The 20,537-nt window shown below is 37.6% G+C and overlaps 2 protein-coding genes across 4 annotated transcripts; one reads left to right on the top strand and one right to left on the bottom strand.

Annotated features, from left to right (window-relative positions):
* Window positions 1-1,008: 1,008 nt before the first annotated feature.
* LOC145479475 (proprotein convertase subtilisin/kexin type 7-like) lies at window positions 1,009-16,634 on the bottom strand. Of its 3 annotated transcripts, none has more exons than XM_081457851.1 (21): window positions 16,038-16,634; window positions 14,547-14,643; window positions 13,772-13,809; window positions 12,468-12,556; window positions 11,740-11,813; window positions 11,559-11,649; window positions 11,159-11,213; window positions 10,322-10,460; window positions 9,538-9,638; window positions 9,024-9,136; window positions 8,751-8,805; window positions 7,554-7,661; window positions 7,344-7,446; window positions 6,623-6,675; window positions 6,112-6,209; window positions 5,671-5,765; window positions 5,111-5,201; window positions 4,740-4,854; window positions 4,033-4,208; window positions 2,276-2,608; window positions 1,009-1,934 (listed from the first exon to the last, which is right to left on the bottom strand). In XM_081457851.1, the coding sequence occupies exons 1-21, from the start codon at window positions 16,491-16,493 to the stop codon at window positions 1,919-1,921; spliced, it is 2,496 nt and encodes an 831-aa protein (XP_081313977.1). In that variant the 5' UTR covers window positions 16,494-16,634; the 3' UTR covers window positions 1,009-1,918. The 3 variants fall into 3 exon arrangements, with proteins under 3 accessions (XP_081313977.1, XP_081313976.1, XP_081313978.1); XM_081457850.1 differs by having other exon boundaries at window positions 1,009-1,128; XM_081457852.1 differs by having other exon boundaries at window positions 1,009-1,128; window positions 14,547-14,624; window positions 16,038-16,218.
* Window positions 16,635-16,663: 29 nt separating this feature from the next.
* LOC145479493 (protein NATD1-like) lies at window positions 16,664-18,740 on the top strand. The gene is made up of 3 exons (XM_081457875.1): window positions 16,664-16,878; window positions 17,638-17,747; window positions 17,888-18,740. The coding sequence occupies exons 1-3, from the start codon at window positions 16,764-16,766 to the stop codon at window positions 17,999-18,001; spliced, it is 339 nt and encodes a 112-aa protein (XP_081314001.1). The 5' UTR covers window positions 16,664-16,763; the 3' UTR covers window positions 18,002-18,740.
* The last annotated feature ends 1,797 nt before the right edge of the window (window positions 18,741-20,537 follow it).

The following is a 20,537-nucleotide window of genomic DNA, read 5'->3' as shown; positions in this document are numbered from 1 at the left end:
ACAAGACAGCTCTAAGTAGTGGACCGAAAACTGTGGTAAACTACGTTACAGAAAAGTTCAAGTCGGCGCTGAGGTTTCAAGATTGTGAAGAAAAGCTAGGTTTCCACGTTTAATCCCGAATTTTTCTCCCACGCCCTAAACATCACTATTAGAAAGCAGAGTTAAGTACACAAATGAACAAAGGCCGGTAAGCCGGTGGGCTTAAGTTTAAGTCTCTAAGCTTAAGTCTGTTGTCCTAAATTATATCAGAGTGAAATGGTTTAATAATGAGTTTTTCCCTTCCGGGCCCTGGAATGAGGTATTTGAATCTACCAAAATTGTTGCAGACAAAGACGTTTAGTCTTCCGTGCATACACTGGCATTCCATATTGTGTCCGGATTGAATAGGGACTACAAAAGCCCTGGCCAAACGAACTAGCAAGGAGACTTGGGTCTACGCGCGAGTCCGTTGTACACTTGAAATGAATTTGCACGCAATTCGACGCAACCTTTTCACCGTTTAGCTACCGTTTGGCCACCCAACCCAACTCGACACAAGTTAACACTGAAGTTACATGTAAGTGACTTCCAAGTTGAGTGCGTGATGGCTACATTTTGGCCGTGCGGCACTAATTACGCCCGTAACCTTGAAATGGTTTTTTTTGCGACTTGCATGTACTTGCGAGTCCGTTTGGTCACCCAATGAAAGTCTCTGCGCAAGTTCAACTTGCGGCTACTTACTTGCAACTACTTGCGAGTCCGTTTGGCCAGGGCTTAACACTATGTAAATTCCATCGCGATTCTTCAACAAGCTTGAGCTAATTTAGCTTAAGCGCCCACTACATATGTTCTTGTGGCTCATCAACAAAGTAGACCAGCATCGAAAAAAATACTTTTATTACTTTCTTTCTTGTTTGTGTCATGGAATCTTAACGGTTGCAAGAAAAAATAAAGATAGCATTCATTTTTGGTTTATATCCAGCCACGACAAAATGGATACTATACTACCTATAAGTGTAAAGCTTAACTTGGGAATGACAAAGTTCAAAATCCTCCTCATAGTTACTCTTGAAAAAACGTTGTTTGTCGGCTGTTTAGAAAGCACTTTGTTCATAACGTAGAGGATAACTTTCTTGTTGCTTAAAACAACTGAAAATAATAAATAAATATATAAGTACAGTGTAATAAATATTTGTGCAAGTCTCGAGCGTCGAACAAGGAACTTAGTTATCAGTGAACCGTGCTCAAATTCCTTGCACCAGTCAAACAAAAGTGGGAAATGAAAACAAATTGCTACACGCTTTGAATCTTAATTCGTTATACTTGCTGCTTGTGTTCACTCCCGGCGGGGGGGGGGGGGGGGTTTACTCCCTTATATGGGCTATATAGGTATGTGCGGCCCCAAAGGGTAGGGTTTTTCAGCCGTTTTAGTCATAAATAGGGTATCGATTTTGGCCATTTTGGTCTCAAATAGGGTATGGTTTTAGGACTCTAGTCTTGAATTGGGTATGCTTCTTAGACGAAGCTACTTTTTCATCATTATCAATAAGACCTTCAACAAAAGCCCTTCATAACTTATGCTTAGGGTAACTGTGCCAGCCGCAACGGTCATAAATAGGGTAGCAAAAATCGCAGATTTTGGTCATAAATTGGGTAAGGGGTTTGGGAAGTGGGCCGCACACCCCCACCCAACTTTTCTGGGAGTACCCCCCGGGTGTTCACTAAATACGCTTATTCTGCAGACTCGTACTCAGTTGCTATTTACTGGTCACATTGCATTGTCTCAAAGAGAAAGCGGTCTTGATCGAGTGAGCGCGCGAAAATATAAAGGAGCGGAAAGCAGTGTCCAAAGCTTCTCGTGTGATTTAAGCATAACCTGCATGGCTGTAATATGACGTCCATTTGACGTCTTTAAGACCAATACGAGGATCGGCAATGGTTATCTTGAGCTTTTACTGCAATGAAGAAAACATCATGGATAAAAATTCACACTTCTCCCAGTCACGCCACGCCAAGTAGCATTGCGTGACAACAGGGCGGGAGACCAAGACTGACGTCCGTGACAGGCAAACGCTGTCAGTAGGCAAACATTCATGTTGTTCGTCAGCTTTATGACTTACCATGGTTAAAGGCATTTAGAAGATAAAATGGTCGCGTGGTAATAAAAAACAAACAAACAAACAGCAACAAACATGTGACATTTTCCAGGAGTGAGCTTTTCCAGTTTAATAATCGATTCAGAGAAGTTGGCCTGGTCTTTCACACCACATGTCAAGTATAATCGAATCGTTGTTACCTTCTAGACTTCTTTAGAATTCCCTTCAGGGGTGCCCTACTCTTCTTGCTCGCAGGCGCCTCTTCTAAGCGGCTCTTATGGAGCGCATTCGTGAGTAAGCTCTCTTTTTTGGCCTGTGTAAGATCCATCTCAAATTTGTCCAGGGCACTCAAGTGTTGCGCCTGTAAATATAAACTTTGCTCCATTGCAAAGCGAAGCCTTCTTTCGAACTCTTCGACTCGTCTTCTCTCGTCCACGGGAGAGGGAGCATGCTTGGGTTGGGCTGAATGACCGATGTCTTTTAAACGATCTTCGTGTGTGACCTCCTGCTTGGTTCCTCTCTCCAGTATGTGGCTGAATACAAGAAAACATACAACACGCTATTTTATGCCACACCATAGATAATACAGCCAATCAGAATACAAGAACCCGTCGTATATTCGACGGTATTACATCCAACCTCCCAATCATACACCGCGCGAATGTCGCATTGAGTGTGTCATCCACTGCATTTTCCATGGCATGACATAATATAGTTATGCAATGCTCTCTCGTGGTATACCATGAAATATCCCACCTGTCACTTGTATTTCATGTTGATAGGGAGCTTACACACCGAACAATGGCAGCGAGGTCGCCAAAACAGCTTATAAATGAGGCAGTGTCCACACTACGCTGTGGGAAATTGAAAACCCAGCTTTATTTCTACGGTTAGGCCCGCCGTCCACACTAATCCACCACGAAACCAGAGCTTTTTGAAAACGCTCTTCTACCTGGAATTTGGAAACGCCATTTTTGTGTTTTCGTGGGGACGGAAAACAATTTGAAAACGGAATTTTTCGAAAACGATGGCAAAACATTTGATGCGTTTTCAAAGTGATACTTCCGTTTTCAAATTCCCCCAACGTAGAGTGGACAGAACCTGAGTGATACACCAACGTTACACGCGCTTTATAAATCTTTGTAAATTTCTTTGCCGTGCCGTGCAAATCACCAAGCTTTCTTGATTTTCGAAAACGTGGACCCTTAACGCGAGGTTTCATATGTATTTAACTGGCATTGGCCGGTATCTCTGTAAAGGATGGTTTTGACGCTCAACAGTTCTAGATAGTTGCGATGTTCTTAATCAAAATGTTAATTATTTAAAGCGGTTTTCATTCGAGTGTCGAAAAGTAGTTGGCTTTGTACTCACTACGCTACACGATTCGCTTTAAAAAGACTCGCGCCACTTCCTCATCCAATCAGAAGTAAAACCAAAACCAATCGTGAATCGTTCGCCCGCGTTTTCCCGCGCTTCGCGTCAGCTACATGTAATTACTTCGAGCTTTGATTGGTTCACTGGATTGTCTGTGTCCTTTGTGATTGGCTGGAGTGATTAGATCGGTTTTGGTTTTACAACAATCAGACGAAAACCGCCAAAGTCATCGGTTTTGCTCTACGTCGGTAATAACTGTACCACTGATTGCAACAGCCTGCTTAGCAGTCAGTTTTAGGAGCACTAAGAAAGTTACGCCATAAGAAAACATAATAAAGAGGTTGAGGATGAAGTTTACGGCCACAGACAAACGGCAACAAAAAAAGAAAAACAACCTTCTGCTGACTGCGTTTGGCTGTTAGGCCACGAAAGTGAAATTATTTACATTTTCTGTAAATAGGGGATTTTTTCTCTTGTTGTGTTGGATTGACTACGAAAAGAACGCAAAATTAGGGGCAACTTTTGCCATTTCCCGTTTGCTCCACGTCATTCTTAAACCCTATAAGATGTTGGCTAAGCAGACCTGAGTCTGATCTGATCCTCTTCGGCAAGTTTATTTGACAACAGTGGGGTCTCTTCTTGTGGTTCCGCACTCGTCGAATCGAGACTTTTCTCGTCACTAGCCTCGCTATCGAACATGACGTCAACAGAATAATAGATGGACACGAGAAGACAGAAGCCGCCGAACAGAAGCAGCACCTTAAATAAGAAACAAAGTCACTAGTTAAGAAGGAACCAATGAATCCTCCCGAACTTTCATGAATGTTTACATCAAACTCTGTAAACAAGGAAGAGGCTTTTTCTGTTTTCATTGTGGGAGTGGTCAATTAACATATCTGAATTTAAGTCAACTGGTTTTTTCAAAAAGCCAACAAAATGCAGTAATGTTTACATAGCTTCAGGCAAAACGATCACAAGACAAATCAAATTGTATAGCTGGCTCCGTGAGCGGGCAAAATGAACTGAATCCTGCACTGTGATTGGCTACCCAAGTGGGCAAGAGGGCGCTATCTTGCCCGCTTGGAATTACTCGCTATGTCGCACAAGGAAACTGTTCTTTTTCCATATAATAAATAAATTCTTTATTGACCAAGCTTGTTCGGTCAAGATGGAGCTTGGCCAATATCCAGCCATCTTGACAGAACAAGCTTGGTCAATAAGCCATAAATATAGACTATGAAGCGACTTCTATGATGTAAAGTCGTCTTTCAGTCGAAATCCGAGCATTACCTTGAGCGTTCTCTCGGATACAACGTCTTGTGGTGTGTACAGCGGTGGCCTGGGTGGACATGGCGGTGTGTCATTACTGTGAAGGTACCGGCCACTTGCCGCTTTCTCGACCAATCTAAAAAAAAAAATGTCGTGTTCACTTTAAATTACATCATAGTGTTTCTTGTGTTTCTTTAAAAAAAAAGAAATAAGTCCAAGAGATAAATCACCTGTAGTCCCACGCTGCCAATTTTAAAATTAGCAACAGTAACTTATCAACAAGGATAAAAAAATAAGCAAAGAAGCCAACCAACGAACTAACAAACAAACAAACAAGCAAACACTATACGGACGAGCCCTTTGGAACAAGTTGTTTGTTGTGTTAATCGTACCTCTGTCTTTTGCGTATCTGTTCTGGTGTCATGGACGAGCCATAAAAAGTTAACTTCCAGTCTTTCAAGAAACCTCGGCTGTTATCAAATCCTACGGGGACGAGAAAAATTATCACGCAACAACTCAACAAAAGGTTAAATGGATATCATTAAGCAATATAGCATTATAAGACATTTTAGTCATAGAGGGGTATTTAACTGAGTGTCCGAAACCAAAACCAGACCATACTTACCAATTAGACTACTCAGCTAAACTCAGACCGTAGTAAAACCAAAAACAAAACCAAAGAAATTGCCTGATTACTTCCGACACTCAATTGAAAACCGCTCTATCCTGCACGATATCAAGTCATCTAAAAAGATTCAGTTTCTTAGATACTTTGTTACAGACACAAGGCTGCTCTAACAACTTACCCCGACTGCTCAATTAGAAGAAATTCGCTGTCACAGACAACAGTCGTAGTTACCGCACAATTACATGCATTGTAAGTTATACTTTAAAGCGACTGATCAATTCACATAAATCCTATGTTTAAGATATGCACGACTCGATTACATACCATTGTCAATAACAATAAGTTGCCATGTTCCTTGTGGCTTTTCTCCCCAGCACCGCACAGTGGAGAATGTCCAGTCCACGAAACCATCCGGAGACCTACGGTGAATAAGAAACTAGTGAGACAATCTCAGATAGTGCAGAGTGTCATGTATAGCTCTGACGCAGTACTCGTAACACATGCAGTTCCTATATAACCCCTGCCATTCACTCCTGGTTTGTTTTGACCTTGCTAGTCAGCTAGGGATTTTGATGAGACATAATCTTAGCAGTGTGTATGTTTGATGTGTGTATTTTCATTCACAGTCCAAGAATAACTTACAGTTAATTACCGTTTGTCAAGATAGCTCTCGAATCCTGTTGCAGAGTTTGCAACTTCTTGCCAACAACACCATGTCAAGCTAACATCGTAACTCAACAGCAATAAGCGCAAAGTTGGCTTTACCTGTCGTGTTGTCTTGCTGTAGCCAGTTTCGAGGTTGTTCCTTCAGCAGACACCAAACTAACCATCAAGTTTCCACGGCGTCGATGCTTAAGGTTCACCTTGAAAAGGATGGTAGAAATATTTAAAGGTGAGCATGGAATTTGAAACAATTCAATTAAGCTAAAAGAGCTGAGAATGAATGTACTTCAGTCTTAAAGCGAAAAGAGCGCGTTTACCGAGTAAGCTGCCATTTAATCTATGGAGATCATCGGAGACTAAACCGAAGCAAACAAGTGCAGACTTACGACTTACGATTTAAATATCATCATTGGCTTAGATTTTTCGATCTTTAAGCTTTGCCATTAGATATCGTTTCGAAGTCTTCGAGAAGAAACAATTGTCAGAAATCAATTTTGACTTGTCCACTAACCTTTCCACTTTTGGAAAAAGGTATGAAGGCTGCTCTATCGGATAAAATGTTGGGACACATTGAGGCTTTCTTTTAAAAGGATAAACAGAAATCTCTACTTACGGTGACCGTCACGTGCTCTAAAGTAACCAATTCAGTAACTTTGTCTTTAGAGACTGAAAATGAAAGCAGTCATGTCAGAATCATCTGTACCTCCATGTTTTTAGAGATACGCAACGAGGCGTTAATGAACATACTGTTAGTGTATGCATGTGTGTATGCAAGGAAGGAAGGAGTTTTCAACGCTCCTCTGGGCAGATATCTCTGTTATCGCGTGCACTATTAGCTGCCTGTTTGTCAGTCTGTTTGATTGATTGACCCAGCAAATTACAGGTCTGGAGAATCTTTGTTTACGATATTTGTCTCATCAGCATAACTTGCGCCCTTCAATCTCGGACGAGCTACAAAAATATCAAATGTCAAATCCCAATATTGAAAGGTAGTGGCACGATTATCTGTCCCAAGAAATTTGAGCCCGATTTATTAAATACTCTTTGTGTAAAGCGGACTTGAAAACTAAGAAATTTAAAAAATGTATGGTGCTTTTGCTACCCAAAGATTTTTCATTTTTTGAAAACTAATATATCTTCATTACTTGGGATTATTACACCCAAAGGACTTAAAATTTTGTAAACTACGAAGTTTCACAAGCTCTTTACATGTTTAAAGTCAGTTTGCATCTCTGTACTATGATGCATTCTCGACATAAAGGTGGCATGCTGATAACAAAATAGTTAAAAACAATGACGTCAGTATGACGACATTCCCCATTTGGCCGACATACCGTAGTACTTTTCAATCAGTTGATTGGTTGATAACGGGATTTGTTTGCCAACATGAATTACAGGTGTTGACCATGACGTCATCCAAGGTGCTGCCTCCCAGACCTGGAGCAAACAAACAGAAATTATTTGTTACACAGGGTTAATTCATGACCGTTCTATAGAGTACTTGCAGCTATCGGCACAACTTTTCAAAAGCATCCAACATTTACCTTAGCGGTGTTAACCAGTCGCCAGGAGTCCAGAAGTCCAAATCCATATTTATGACTATGGTGATACCCAGCTCCGTTTGTGTAGTAATCACTGTCATCTACATCATGCTGGAAAAAAAGAAAAAGAAAACCTCCGTTATCTTTGTTTCTTTTGTACATGAGAATAAGAACAGAGGCGACTCACTCCGGCCCATTACTTTCGTGAAACCATGGTGGAAGAGGGCGAAAGAAAGTGAAACGCCTCACGACCCTTCACGTGATTGACACGTGCACTCAAAAAGGGAGCGAAAATGTTTGGTCGGGTGTGTTGCCAAAGGAAACAACCCGACACCCCTCAGCGGAACACAGCGATAAAAACTGTGCGGTGTTTTCAAATTTGTAGCCTTGAATGTCTACCATTTGATCATTATGGCAAATATTATGCCAACTTTGGAATTTTTCTGGCAGTTCAGTTCTAGCATGAGCATAGTTTGACTAACCACAACTAAAAAGGTAAGTCTTGCACAGAAAGCTTAACCTAACAGGTAGAATAAATGGCCCATAAACATGACAGATCAAAGATATACTTAGTAATTAAAAGGGTTATTTTACTCCAATGCCACTATTCTAATCCAAACATTTTTGTACGAACTCTAAAAGAATGCAGTAAAGAAATACCGTAAATCATCGAATTAGCGCCCCCCTCGAATAAGCTCCCCCTACGAATAAGCGCCCCCTAACCTCCCCCCATTTTGTGGACGAGTAATGAGACAGCAAAGGATGTATAGTTTTCATCGGGTAGTATTAGATTAGGACATTGTTTCAGTTTGTGAACAAGTTTGAAAAAAAAATTACAAGTACTAAGGGTGCCGCGATTTAAACTTTAGGATCAGCTTTTTATGTCGATGAACAACTTATGTTGTTGTTTACGCGCAGATTGTGTATACAAAATTATGATGTCAGGCCACGATTTGAGAAAAATTAAATAAGCGTTCCCCTCGGATAAGTACCCCCCTTGTTCTCCTAAATTTGAAATAAGCGCCCCGGGCGCTAATTCGAGGATTTACGGTAACTCATGGAATAACGCTTGTCGTCAGATCTCTCACTGCCAGATTTTCGCATAATTATGTCCCTTCAAATGAAACAATTTAGCTAGTTATCACAAACGGAACGTGAAAAAAAAAAGTGAAATAGAACACAACTGTAATTTCTCCATACCTTGACAGCAGTAATAGCAATAATATGTTGAACATCTCTCCATGAAAGACAAGGTCTGACAAAAATAACCATACTTAGTACGCTTCATTGTCACTGCTTAGGATAATTCACAAAATTCCAATAATTTATTTTCAACTATTGTAAATACTTTACTACTCTTCAATGCTATCAAAAAATCCCTAAAATTTGGGCAGATACATTAAATTTTATCTTAGTATTCCTTTCTTTATTCGTGGCTAAATCAATCAGTTGTGTTGTAGTTTTAAGCCTTACCTGGCCTGTAACATAAGAGCTATCATTCCAGCTGCTAAGGGTGCCGCAGCCGAAGTGCCTGTATGTTTATCAGTGCAGCCTGTCCCTGTTCCGAGACGCCAATCAGTTGTCACCTGGGAAAATAGCATTAAAATCAACATCAACAGGGTACGTAGTTCTGGTCTATTTAACCCTTAGCATATGTTCAGTTTCAATTCACTTCATCTGTGTTCTAACATCTCTTCCTCCCACAATTCTTGCAATTGGATTTGCAAGTTTACATTGCCCAAATTTGTCAAAAAGATGTCAAAAAATTTATTCTCTCACAGAAGCTTTGCCATCTAGTGACAACAATACGTTGATCTTGACTGTAAATAGAAGTGAACATGTTTCTCAAGTTTGTGGTTTCACATTAAAATCTCCTGTCCCACACCTGGACAAACATAGTCGATCCCCACGTCAAACTAAAACTGTTAATACACAGAGTGCCAATGTAAGTAGACGTACGGTTTGGATGTGTAATATAACCACTTACTATGTTCCTCTGCATGCCTTGTCCACTGCTGTATGTGACTGCCAGCATAGCAGCACAGTGTTCTGCATAATATGGCATATCACCTAACTCATCTACAGCACCTGCATGAACAGGAGGACACATTATTTTGGTTGATGGAATCAAAGTAAACCTCTCTAGGAACAGCTCTGAGCTGAGATAGGAACTTTTTAAATGTATTCTAAGTAAACTGACATCTCTATCCACACTAAACTCTTTTCTTGACTGACTCCATGCTCTTGAAAGAGACTAGGATAAAGTGACTACTGACAAAGTACATGTACACCAGTAACCATATGCAGCACTAGTTCCGCAGAACCACTTGTCTGTAAAAAGCACACATCTAGGTGTAGGCCATCATCAGGGACATTATAAGCACTTTCTGATTGAATCTCAGTCTTCTCTTTCAGCAGGGGAAGCGCAGTTTATGTGTTCATGAGTGAAAAGAATGTTTACATATTGTCCATAAGCCTGTAATGTGTGTTAAGGGCTGTAGTTACACAGTACTCTGTAAGTATAATTTTCTATGCATGCATTGGTTGCCTATATAGTGTTACTAACAATAATGTCACTGTTGCCCTGGTGCCCAAGCACAGGTGCAAAGCCCTACAGCTACTGCACATAGTCTTCTTCATGCTCCCAAACTCTCTATGTCTGTATGTGTGTATGTATGTATGTCTCTCTATCTGTATGTCTGTATGTATGTGCTTAAAGTAATTTCTGTAATTTTTGTAGAGAGACATTAATGTTAGTAATGATCACTAACCTATTGTAACAGTGTAAATGGAGTTGGCATATCCATCAAAGTTACAGTTGTCTTTGAAATGTCCTCCATTACCAGAAGCCACCACAAAAATACTGCCATAGCCTTTCCTACCAGCAAGAACACCATGGGCAAGGGCAGCCTATGAAACAAAAAAAAAATGGCCTATTATTAAAAATTTATGGTAAAAAGTTAAAATAATGTGCAGTGCAAAAGTAAAATAATATGTCTCGGCAGCCTCGGGTGTCTGGAGGTCTCCATTGTGTCAATAGATGGATTTGTTCTCGGTAGCCTTGAGTTCAACTCCTCTGTCACGCTCTGTAACTACAATGTAGCTGACTGGTCCACCTTCCGACAGTTGGGACTTTTTGATTTCCAATGTTTTGTTTTGTTGTAATATAAGAAATGGTGACTGTTTGAGTTTGGCCCAGAAACTATAGGTGGTATTTCATAGGAAGAGCAAGGCTGTTGCCTGAGGAAATTTTTCAGGAGCCCTTCGGTGTCCTGAATTCAAAAGTTAGGAGCCCAACCTAGTCCAATGATCAAAAAGTAATATTTTTTATCATTTATATATACATCTCCCCACTGCTTATACTCATCTCCCACTGTTTATTTATCTCAGAACCCACAACAAGAAACAAAACTATGCGACTTTTCAAATCAAAGCTACTATAAAAATAGTATTTTTCCATTGTTTCAATTTGCATGCTTTTGTAAATACTTGTAGATTTGTATGTTTAAAAGTGAATCCTTATAAGAATACATCAATTGACCTAAACTAGTTCAACCTTACCCCCTGCACCTCTAATGAGCTAGTTGTAGCTGTGATGAGTCACAAACCTGTGCCAACTGATGAGGCCCATCAACAGTCTTTCCATTGTCGTCAGGTCCCCAGCTGAAAAAAATAACTGACTTGAAGCATTATGTAGCAATAATATTTATTTTTAACTGTAATATATATTCTGTGCTTTACAATTTGTAACTAAAGAGGAGAACAATATTAGCGTGACACGAAATTTGAATCAAAATAAATTACAGTGGTACCCCGCCTTAAGACCACCTTGTAATTACGGACACTTTATTCTGGCCCAAACAAATGCTCAGTCAGTCATTTTTGTACATAAGAACCCCCTTAATATTACCAGCTTTGTGTGGCACATTGGTGACTGGATTAATGGGGTTCCATCGTATTAATGAATTATTAAATATAATTAGTTTTACTTCCATTATCAATACTGACCTACAGCTATATATGTCATTGATGTGCATCTTGCTGTTGAATGCCATGGCCTCAAGGCTATCAGTCATGGGACCATCTAAGATCCGTACCCCTAAAAACAGTCAAGACAAAAATACCATCAGTCAATTACCCGCTGGTATTAATATGGAGGAAATCTATGGAGCTATTAATAATTCATTACCTGATACTTTTGCCCCATAAGCAACCCCAACTGCACAGTATGTGTTAGGCACAGCAGCAATCTCACCAGCACACCTGTAGATCAAAACCATTATTAAATACAAAAAAAAATAACTTAACATGTTTTCAAATAAATTTTAGTAGTAATACTATAGCTCTACAGGACATGATTATTCATTGATTGTAATTTTCATTAACATCTGATCAATAGGGATGGTTCTGTTCTAATATTTGAACAATGATGTTTGAATGGAGCTAAAATTGTATTTTAAATGTTTTTTATAACATTATGCATGTTCTAATTTATTGCTAGTATCAATTTCCATACTTGTAAACACATTAATTTTTATATCATTGTGGTTAAATTGTAACAATAAAAGAAATACAAACAACTGCTTTAATCTTAGTTTTACACAGCCTGATGCAAACAAGCTAGTTTGGAAGAACTCAAAAGTAGTCACTGTAGTTAATAGTCTGACTGCAGCTTTGTATTTTATACATTATTTTAAATCTAAAATTCTCAGACTCTACTTCCTCCCATGTTTAAATCAGGATGAAAAAATAATTATGTATATTAACAGGCATGCTATTTTCTAAATTTTTCAAAATATTATTCACATGGTCGTATCACATTTACCAAGCATGGTCAATTTATCTTGATACTGGAATTATTGGTTTCATTTTTGCATCAGATGGTGATTCAGAAAAATAGCAATGCTTATTGACTACCTTGTTCCATGATGGTTTAGCCCAGCTTCATCTGCTCTCGGCATAGGATCATCATCATTAGAGTTTATGTCCCAGCTACCTTCTGAAGACTATATTGATGTTGATATGGTTACCAATGGATTTAAATGATTTTACGTATTCTTTTTCTTTGAATTATTATCTTACTATAATTATTATTAACATAATTAATAATAACTTTTACCATATTACTGGGAGATTACTTCATTATGATAACCTCAGAGCAGGCAGATTCATTGTCAATTTCTAATTTGATCTCAGTGGAAACTAAATAAATACATATATGAATGTACATGATAAGTTAATAAAGATGGTGAATTTTAAGCTCGGTAATGAAATGTGAAAGTGAATTAATCAACATGACACGAGCGTGGGACAAAGAAAAATTCTGAGTCCCCGACAGGAATTGAACCCATGACCTCCCGAACACCGGGCGGGCGCTCTATCCATTGAGCTACGAGAACTCATGGAGAGCAAGGTCATTTAACTGAGTTCATATATGATAGGTGTCCTGCATACTGCTAGGATCAATGCTATCGAATTCATCGAGAGTAGTGATAAGTTAATAAAGATGGTGAATCTTAAGCTCGGTAATGAAATGTGAAAGTGAATTAATCAACATGACACGAGCGTGGGACAAAGAAAAATTCTGAGTCCCCGACATTCTTTGTCCCACACTCGTGTCATGTTGATTAATTCACTTTCACATATGAATGTACATGTAGGTTTTCTATTGTTAATTTGATTTTTTTTGTTATATAATGAAATGAGTAATTGACATACCAAAGCTTGAGCAATTAAGGATCTATACACACTACTTGTGATATTTGTTTTTTTTACATCACACTTGCCTGAAGGCTCATGCAATTTCAAGAGATGTTCAAAATATATACTGTTCAGCTCTTAGTGTAAATCCTTCATTGCACTTGCATTCTTTGATTACCAAAATATTAAATTATAGTTTTTAAACATTCATGTTTAAATGTTCTTTTATTGTTATAAATTAAACTAAGCTCTCTTTCGGACTCTGCGATCATTCACTTCACATACACTGCAGACACTTCAAAACTCAGATCTTTAACTTCAGCTCTTTTTTTATGTACATGTACATCTTTTCATGTATCATCAAATTCACTCATTTTATAACCAACAATTAATTTGATTCATTTGTTGATTTAGGTTCTATTTTATTTTTATTATTGGTATTTGAAAAGTCTTCATGAGAACTCTTTCTTGATGAAGGAAAACCAAGGCACTTACTGAAGAGACTATTCTTACATACTTACGTAGTTGTCAAGAATATCTGGATTGGTCCATTCCACACCTTGGATAGGCAGAATAAGAAGAGACTGCTAACTAAACAGGTGAGCTCACCATAGAAACTTAAAAGTTATACTGACATGCAAGTACATTGACTCATTTCACTTCAGTTGGCAGAGAATACATGGTGACTGTAACTACTGAGACAATCTCAGATAGAAATACTCCTTGTCACATAATACAGAGGTGGAATAAGCTCCTGCCAACAAGATGGGTACCTGGCTTTACCTTTAACTACAGAGTCATCTGAGCAATTTACTCCTCAGGTAGTGCTCCAAGCTGCGACCATTTTCGTCGTCATTAAGAGTGAGTGAAAAAACATTTGGCAATTAAATTTTCCAAACAGGTCACCAACTTGACAACTAGTGCAGCACAAAAGTTGAATGATTGCTCATCAACAATGTTTTTTTTGTAGTATAATCAATACGCCAAAGAAAGTACACCATAATTTCTGCACATTTGTCTTCCTTACCCTTTTTTTTTTTTCATTTTATTTTATTTGCTAAATCCTTTACAACAGCATCGGGCATTCTTCCAACAATTTCAATATGGGCTCATCATTGTCAGCAGTATTAAATCCATGTTAAGTGACACACATTGTTCCTCCTGGCAAACCCTTAGAGTGGTCTTAGCAACGACCACTTTACCAAAGGAGGTTGCCAAAAGGTGATTTCTGAGAAACTTGAGCTTTAAGAGCCCTGTAAGGTGGTTCACATATCTGTCTAATAGAAATTTACTTACCATCATCAATCACCGAAACAACTATTCCACGTCCTGTTATATTGTTCTCCCAAACACCAGTAACATTAATATCATGTCCTATGAACCGTAAATTGTCCTGCAATTAAGGTGACAAAAATGCAGCCACTAAGAATGGGCCATTTTCATATTCTCTGTTTTGGACTGGAACTAGCTTGCAATGGAGGCTAATGCAGTAGAATATCATAAAAAGAGATTAACGTAATTTGCATTTGAAAAGAGTCCTGGCATAAGCCTCAGTTGTAAGCTAGTTCCAGACTGATACTGAAAATATGAAAATAGTCTATTCTGAACGTGAAATCCACAATTTGGACGCAATACACTGATCCATGATGGTAACTTCATTTATAATTATGACTTAATAGCAAAATAATATGTCACCTAATTACTTGTAAAATAGCTACTGGGATCCTGCCAAGATGCTAGACAGTCCTCATTTTACAAGCTTAGGGTAGTGTTTATCACCCATTTAGAAAAATTCATGACTTTCAGTATTTTTGGTAAACTTACGCTAATCTGAAAGAAGCAGAAACTAAATAATTTTTTTGTTCAGCAAAATTGGGAATGCTCTTTAAGGAGACTTCTCCTGATCAGCAGTTTGTGAGTTAAGAGAGACACCTATTTGCCACAAAATGTGCTAGTGTAATAACACTTGTTGGTGTTTTCGAAGTTGACCCAAACCAAGACGATCACACTAGGTGAACTACTGAATACTCTAAGGCTCAAAAGATTTACAAACAATTTGGAAACCTTGTAGGTTAGTGCAGTAACATCATAGCTTTGTAATAAATCAATAGGTGACAAAATTGATACTACTGGTTGTTATATGTTTATTTTAATATCTAAACCACTTAAAAATGCCAAAGTTGTGTGCTAAAAAATCCCACAATGATGATGGTTAAGAGATCCATTCATACATCTCCTAATGAACTCATTTTACTGTGTGCAAGTAACAACCACAACAGAACTTTAATTTGTCACGGCCAAGCCATATGTCTTTAATCACAGAACAGGATGTCTGTCAACTCACCTAAGCTTGTATTTTATCAGTTTATTAAAAACTGTAGGTTTGTGATTTGCAGTCCTTTTATTTTGTTCCCTTTCTTTTGTCAATGGTTCTTCTTTTAATATACATGTATTTAAGTTAATATACCAGCCTTGTAAAACAAAATCTGAATCACATCTGGTGTAAGTGTATCTTCAACTGCCGAGCTATTGTCATTGACACTCTCCAATTAATTGTAACACTCAATATTGAGATAAGTCATTGACCTTTTGAAATGTGACTAATTAAAAGACCCTGAATTCTCGAATTTAAAAACTCAACAAGAGGATCGGTGGCCAATTTAAAATTAAAAAAATCAAAGAAACGCTGAAGAAAATGTCAATTATTTCACTTACTGAAAGTTTCAATTCAAGATATTCTAGATCTATTTCAATAAATAAATTAATAATAAGGAAATTCACTCTTACCAAGTGCCACTGACTCGGAAAATACTGATCCTTGAATTGAAGGCTTCGCCGAAAGCGCATTCGAACAACTTCCTGTCTTGACCATTCGATTTCTGGATGATTCGCTAAATGCTCCGAGATAGCATTTTGCACTTTTCCAAGTTCATGTCTTTTGATCCCGCTTTGGTTAAAGAAAGTATTATGTATGTACAGGTAATGTCCAATAAGACCTCCAATTTGGCCGCGGTTGACAAGGCCTGCCTCGTCCGCGATGCGGTCTGCTAGCGCATGAAGATCAGTTATATTAGAATAATGTTCCATTGGTATCCTTATCGCCCATGATGAAGTGAAACTGGATGAGTTCGAAGTTCTTTTATGGTCGAGTCCATTGCTATAATAAGGTCCACACGTCAATAGAGCAAAAACATGCCAGTACAAAGCCATAAATAGCCGCCATTCTAGCAGCTTAATGCGCATAACAAGTAACTAAGAGACTAGACGAAACATTCGCCGGCATCTCAACGAAGACGGCCTTGTAAGCAAAGGAGAAATTGGCTGAAAATTTGGCGATTCCCCTCTTCTTTATCCGCCATTCTTGCCCGTTCATGTAACCAAGCCTTCAGGCTTTGTCCGAACACAACCGGAAGTCATTCCAAACATTTCAAAACATCGTCGCTTGCTAAGAATCCTGGGACGGTTTCTCTAGGTTCCAGTTTCTCCCGTACAACTCAATTTGGCGAAATTTTGATGCATGAAGTTATGAGACAACTTCTTCGTCGATTTTCGTCTTACATTGCGATGAGTTCCTACGAGGTTAAACATAATGTGAAGGGGCGTGAATTTTACATTACCTTGGAGAAAGGTATATATTCTAGAATCGTGTATGTAAATTTATATTTTAATAAGTAGCAGTTAAAACCAACATCGAACTGAGATCGTAGTCCCTGAAAAGATCTGAAAGATTTTGAATCAAGCTCACTTGAACTGTTTGTTCTGAATAACGAGCCATTCTTTTTTATGTGCATCCTCTCTTTTACAGGTATTGGAAATTCATTTTGCAGATGACATTGTTGATGGCATCTTACCAAATCACAGGGTGGGGGGAAGGGCATTTCTAAAGTCCTTAGGGGAGAGGGGAGCCATCCCCAAGCAGTGAATCAAATCTTCCAGGGAAAAGGGAAGAACGATTATGTCCTTTTGCAGTTTTTTCTTAAGGGATGTTGCAAATGCAGGAATGCCTTAATTACTATCCATCTGCACCAAATATCGTCCAAGTAATGCACGAAACAAGTTCATATTGATTTTCAGCGAAAACTGCTTGACAGGTTGGTGTGTTTCTATCGAGTATTGGAAGCACTCACAAAAGTTTGAGAGAACTCAAAAAAACTGTGGGAACGCTCAAAAAAACTTTGGAAACTCTCACATCCAGCCCATGCTCCCACAGCAGTCCTCGTTTTCCCAAAGTTTCACTCATAATTTGATAGAGACAGAAAACAGAGATGGCCAAATTTTAGTCACAAGAGGCTCTGGGCACTTCGCCTTTAATTGCCGTATTTTTAGCATGATGCCACACTTAGTGATAGATAGTGTGACTGGTAATTTTTTCTTCAAACCATTTTAGGCAAGGCTGTGCTGCAATATGAAAATGAAGGGAATAATACCATGAACATGTACCACACCGGCGTACCTACAGAATACAGAGGGCAGGGTATCGCTGGTCACCTGGCCAAGGTGAGTCCTTACAGGGGAAATCATCTTAAGTTTCTACATGGAATGTGCATACTACAAATTTTGTTTAATTTTTTCCAGTGAGGAAATTTCGTATCATCGTGCCATTTCTGTTACTAAAGAACTGTTTTATTCCTCTTTAGGCAGCACTGGATTATGCTGTTGTCCAAGATGCCAAGGTTAAACTAACGTGCACATATTTGCAAAAATATGTAAAGGACAATCCTTCACCAGAGTATACATCCCGTGTTGTTTGACAGCTCAACATTAATTTTATCTCACACCATAGATATTTTAGCGCTCATGAAGAATTGATGAATACTTGTACCTTTTATTTATTTCAATTTCTCACTCAAGGTTTCTTGATTTGGCTGGTCCAATTGAAACTTACAGCAAGACAAATATATTGATAATAGCAAAATCTGCTGCTTTTGTATACAACTGTTAGGATGTTAATAAATTTGACTAAAACAACATGAACTAATAATAATGTAGATGTATGTAACAACACTGCTGATCACAAAAGTGTGAGACTGTACACTACTAACTACAGCAGATTCTAAAAACTATATTTTTAGCACATTGTCCTTTAAAAATTGTATTTTAAACAATATAAAAGGAAAGAAAATAAAACTTGATCACTGTTCGATATTTATTACCATCAAATCTTTAAATATGTGTTTACTAATGCAGTAATGAATAAAAGTATACACTGGCCCACTACCGGCTTTATTAAGACAACCAAGTTTACCTTCCATTTACTAGTAAAATATATGTTACTTTAAGTTAGAGTTTTTCATTTGTCATCCAACAAAACATCCTGTATAAATTATGACACAGTATTTCCAGTTTGAGGTAGTTTGGTTACACAATAGCTTTGACTACAGTGTTGGCAGACACGGAAGTAACTAGTATATTCCATTCAAAATTAATGTAGAAATTAGATTAACTGTGTGAACAAAATAGCTTATTAAATGTAAGTTTTTTTTTTTTTTTTTTTTTTTTTTTGTAATTTTTATTTTTTTTCAACATTTTGGGTTATAATACATACAATACAACACAAGACATAACACTAGTTACAATACTTACAATACGTCATAACTACAATAGATTACATACAACAAATTATAATTACTAATCGTAGCCTAATTATACCTAAAGAATATACAATGCGTTGTTTACAATAGTGCAGCTACCCAAATACAGAAAAAAAAAAAAAAAAAAAAAAAAAAAAAAAAAAAAAAGTAAGTTAGTGACATGCTGAGAAGGAGAAATTACAAATTAAGCTCAACTATTATTAAGAGATGGCATTAGTTTTTCCCACTTTTTGTAATGTTTATAAAGTTGGTTATTTTTGGTAGCTATTTTTTTTTCAATGTAATAAACGGTTTTTGTCTTTGCTAAAAATATTGCTAATGTTGGTTTAATTTTATTTAATTTACATTTATAAATAAAAAACTTTCCTAGCAGTATCAAGTGATTCAGGATAATAAAGTCTTCGTTGTTGTTGAACACTCCAAACAATATATTTTCAAATGTCAAAGTGTCCAAAGATACATTCTGGTTTGAAAGCCAAGAAGAAAAAGCCCGCCAGAAATCTTTTGTTGTATCACAATAAAAGAGCAAATGTTCGAGGGACTCGACCTCTTTCAAACAAAAGGTGCACATTGGTGATTCAATCATTTTAAAACGGAATAACCTCTCATTTGTGAAAATTATATCGTTTAATAATTTATATTGGAACTCTCTAATTTTTGTTTCAAGTGTGACAGTGAATGGTAAAGAATAAATTTTTTTCCAGTCTTCTATAACCTCTGGATATTTGTCCTTCAACTTCCTTTTGGCGGTTGGAGGAGTTTGTTTCTTTGTTTTAAATCCTTTATACAAAAGTTTTGAAGAGGCTTTTAACAGATCCGATTTGGTTTCGTCGATATAAATATACACTGTATCCAAATGCTGTTGAGGATATAGTTGCTGATGTTGAATATGTGATTCTTTGATAATTAATCTCCATTCTTTTGGTATGGCATCTACAATTCCTATTAATTTGAAGTACTGGATTGGAGATAGATTCGCTTCCAACACTTTAGGGCTTTCAAGAAATTTACCCGTATCGGATAACAAGTCACCAATTTTAACAATTCCTTTAGTAAACAAATGTTTATCAAAAAGAGATTTTCCGTGTATCACAATATTCCTATTATTCCAAATAATTTGGTCTACAACATCCTCATAGGTGGCTACCTTGGATTTCTTTAAATTACGAAATGCCTCTAGACACTCTTTGTAGAATATTGGAAGATGAACCGGTAGTTTACTAGTTTCAAAATCACAGAACAGGATGAGTTTTCCACCTATATTTCCAAAAAAGAAATCATCTAAAATAGTTTTCCAAGTGCTGTTGCTCTCTCCTAGATACTTTTTTAAGATCATCACTCTTTGAGCCGATATCATGGATTCAATATCAAGCATTTTTAGTCCTCCATTTTCAATATCATTGATAAGCGCGGTCCGTTTAATTTTATCGTTACCTTTCCAAATGAAACCGAAAATCAGTCTGTTTATCTCCTTGACAAGATCGTTTGATATTGAGATTGCAGTCGCTTTACTCAAAAATTTTGGAATAATGAAGGTCTTAACTATTTGAATCTTACCAATCAGGGTAAGACCCCTCCACTTCCACATACTCAGCGTTTTTTTAATAGATTTGAATATTGAGTCGAAGTTTGCTTTGTCTCGTGATGGTTTGTGATAGTCAAAAAAGGTACCTAATATCTTGATTGATTTTCGCAC

This window comes from Orbicella franksi, chromosome 2 (genome assembly GCF_964199315.1).
Source record: "Orbicella franksi chromosome 2, jaOrbFran1.1, whole genome shotgun sequence".
Classification (NCBI taxonomy): Eukaryota; Metazoa; Cnidaria; class Anthozoa; order Scleractinia; family Merulinidae; genus Orbicella; species Orbicella franksi.
Note: the sequence above shows the minus strand (reverse complement) of the source record. Positions and strands in the feature narration are given on the sequence as shown.